A 3476-nucleotide genomic window follows, 5' to 3' on the forward strand; every position below is an offset into this window, starting at 1 on the left:
AAAAAAAAAAAAAAATACAACATGAACTGGAGGTAAATACTTACAGTTGTCTGACTGGAAATCGGGGACAAACTGCTCATCGTCAGGCACCTGGGCTGTAAAACAAAGAAATAAAAAAATAAAAGCACATAGTTAGTGGCACCTGGGCTGTAAAACAAAATAAAAAAATAAAAGCACATAGTTAGAAACTGCATCAGAAATAACTCCACGTGCCTTTTTGTAACCATGTGTAAAAACAACTAAATTAAATATTGTTAAAGTCAAGATGGCACTAAAGCTCCTTTAAAGGTAGAAAACAAAAAAGGTTTGTGGTCAGCAGTTTCACATAAACAGGACTTTGCTCTTCTCGCTCCAATTGCTAACGGAAAAATACCATCGGATGACATTCCTGGGTTAATCTGTCATCTCAGGTCATGCCCAACGTCAGGATGTTAACGTCCAGAAACATAGATAAAACTCAACTCGACTTGAAAGCATTAAAGACTAGAGATCTAGTAGCAAAACTCATTGTTGTTGTTAGCTTGAATTTGGAAATGATTCCAAGAGGAAGACCAAAACATCGATCTTACCTTCTGCAATCCAGATCTCCTGTAGCTGACTGAGGTCTTGGAAGAGTTCTGCAAGAACAGAAAAAAATCAAGAATCATCCCCTGAAAATATATACAGTACCATATCTACCAGAAATAAAAAAAATGTAAAAAAAATACTAGCGATATTAGCGACATTACCCTCTGTGTCCTGCGCTAGTTCAGTGTCAACAAATTTCCTTTTCCGCTCGTTAAGAGTCCTGTGGTTCGTCGACTCCTTCACACCTGAGTTGTGCTGTAGTAGAGACGAGGGGAAAAGAAAAAGGTCAGATGTCAAGAATATTGGCCCATGTTGTCATCCGCTTACTCATCCGTCCATACTCTCAAGCCACGGGCTGAGGAATACGGCCATGGAATGGGCAAGGCTAACATGTTTGTGTTGTCCACTTACACTGGGAGGAACCATAAATGGGACTTGCTGGTCGTAGAATCCATCCATGGCGTCTGGCGTTGTTTTTGCAGAGGGGGTTCAGATATTAGGGGAGGGGGAGGTGCTCGCTTTAAAGCGACAGCGCCTGTGTCACTGTAGCGATCACTGGAGGAGATAAGACCAGGACAGGATTTATGAGTATGTCTAATATCACGGAGTTCACATTAGGGCACAGCAAAAAAAAAAAAAAAAAAAAAAAAAAAAAAAAAAATTGTAATTGGAAAACAAAAATGCCATTTTGAAATCTCGGAGTTGATCAACATTTCAAATCGTTCCGTACGACGTTGATCGCTGCTCATCTCGGAGTCTTCTTTGCCAAAAACCTTACTTGTCTACCCCAAGGTGATTCAACTTAAAACGCAACCGTGCCTTCTCTTTTCAACATTTCATGCACAAAAACCCAAAGTACTTGAAGTACTCCGGTTGAATGCAGCCCTAAAACCCCACAGAGTTCCCCGTCTCCAGCTCTAGATCGACAGCTCAGTTATCAAATTATTGTTGTTGTTCTAGGTCATTACTTAGAAAATCCCAGTTTCACCGCGCCGCCAGTCCGTTTGCTGCACGCCGTGTTCCTGCACTGAGGGCTCCATCACACAGGCCTTTATTTATTTAACCAACAAACGGCTCTTTGAACCCAGCCACGGCTCAGCGGTGAGCGAGAGGAAAGCGTAAACACACACGCACGCACGCACGCACACACACACACACTCAGAGCCATTACAAAACACATGTAACAGGGTTATATAAGCTCCACTCACAGCCATCTGTGAGCACTACTTTCCACTGTAATCAGCTTGAAGATGTTGAGCTAAAGACTTCGGAAACCATTCCAGCTCGTCCTCCAGAGGACGCATCACATGCAAAAAGCCTCGCAAACGAGGGAGAATAAGCAGGACTGACCGCAGAAAATCAAATCAGCCACGGAAGGCCAAAAAAAAAAAACCAACCCAAAACTTGTGTTACAGTTGGACTTGTGCGTGTTGGAATAGAGTATCTGCTCCCCATGTGGGCCACCTGATTAGGCCAGAAAAACCAGGGTCAGAGTTAAAGAAAAAACAAAACAAAAAGAGCCTTTAAAAACAACACTATCCAGACACCAGAGCTGCCCTGCATTCTCACATCACTCCTCGACTGAGTGATATGACTCACTGCTCCATACCCACTTAATGGATGACGAATAAAGAAGTGACTGCAGGGCATTATTTACTGGAGTCCGAGAGAAGACAGAGTACACAAGATCAAATTGGTACAGCACGATAATGTAGAACAACAGCGTCTCCGGGGCTCCTGCATCGCACATACAGTGCTCTACAGAAAGTTGACGGAAAGTGCCTTTAATTCAATGTACATTTTGAAAAAGAGTTAAAAGTTATCCGTACCTCAAAACAGGAGTAGAAACTCAGAACTAGACACAAGTACTTTGAGTTTCTACCTCAAAAAGCAAAGAGATAATATAACATTCAGTTCAGTCTATTCCCAAAAAATATTCATTATTAATTGTAGCAGCTAGCTAGGTAGAATAAATGTTTAAAATGAACTAATCGTCAATATTTGTTTTATTCCTATCATATCTCTTAAAAGTAAACCGACTGCATGTTAAAACTATTTAATAATGTATATATAATTTTATAAATATATCAATTCCCATTTTTAATGGGGTCTTTTATAATAATTAGATTTTAAATTTCAAACAAGTTTTTATTAGATTGAACAAAATGCATCCAGAAAGGTTTTTAAAACGACAAAGTCAAAGTTTTTTATTTTTTAGAATTTTCATAAATTGAATATCTAACATTTCAGTACATTAAACAGTAGTTTGGGTAGGTGAGTAAATGATAGTAAAAACAAAATAAAGCCGGACAACTTTTTTTTTGAGTAGCAATTCTGACTAAAAAAGTTTTCTCATTAAAAAAAATCCCACATGCATATTACTTTTTTTTTTTTTAAACAGTTCTGGAATCATGTTTCGGGGGAAAGTGGCTTTATTTAAAATATGAAAATCCTTTAGTCACCGCCATATTTATTCAAATACTTTGGTCTTGTAACAACCAGATTGTTATCTGTTAATCTTTGGATTGTTGGTGGAGGAAATTCATTCACACTCCTCCTCCTCCTCCTCCACCACCTCCTCCTCTTCCTCTGAGCCCCTCCCCCTCCCACCCCTCCCTTGTTTTTCTCAATGAAGTGAAATTCGATCCGTGTGGAAACAGAGGGAGGAAAAAAAGGTCGGTCCATTCATAAAAAAGAAAATCACAAACAGTCCTGATAACGCGAAGCCACGTCTACGTATATAACTTATCGTCTACTCACACGCGCGCGCGCGCACACACGTACGCAGGAAGCACACACCGCGAGTCCAAACAAACATTCGCCACAAACCAGCCTGCTTAAACGCAGATACGAAATAAAATGGTCGCCAAAGTAAATATGTTTAAATAAAATGGCGCATCTCCGAGAAC

General features: G+C 40.0%; 1 protein-coding gene across 7 annotated transcripts in view; it reads right to left on the minus strand.

Annotated features, from left to right (window-relative positions):
* etv5a (ETS variant transcription factor 5a) overlaps positions 1-3476 on the minus strand; it is an 11912-nt gene that overhangs the window by 8196 nt on the left and 240 nt on the right. For 5 of the 7 annotated variants that reach the window (XM_008327965.3, XM_008327964.3, XM_008327963.3 and 2 more), the window contains exons 2-5: positions 979-1122; positions 729-822; positions 570-617; positions 45-95 (exon numbers count right to left, since the gene is read on the minus strand). In XM_008327965.3, coding sequence (XP_008326187.1) covers positions 45-95; positions 570-617; positions 729-822; positions 979-1026 — 241 coding nt within the window. In that variant the 5' untranslated portion in view covers positions 1027-1122. Of the gene's footprint in view, positions 1-44; positions 96-569; positions 618-728; positions 823-978; positions 1123-1535; positions 1728-1775; positions 2519-3476 lie in introns of those variants that run through there. The other 2 variants (XM_017040053.2, XM_025063695.1) reach the window with 2 other exon arrangements.

This window comes from Cynoglossus semilaevis, chromosome 16, assembly GCF_000523025.1.
Source record: "Cynoglossus semilaevis isolate Cse_v1.0 chromosome 16, Cse_v1.0, whole genome shotgun sequence".
Lineage (NCBI taxonomy): Eukaryota > Metazoa > Chordata > Actinopteri > Pleuronectiformes > Cynoglossidae > Cynoglossus > Cynoglossus semilaevis.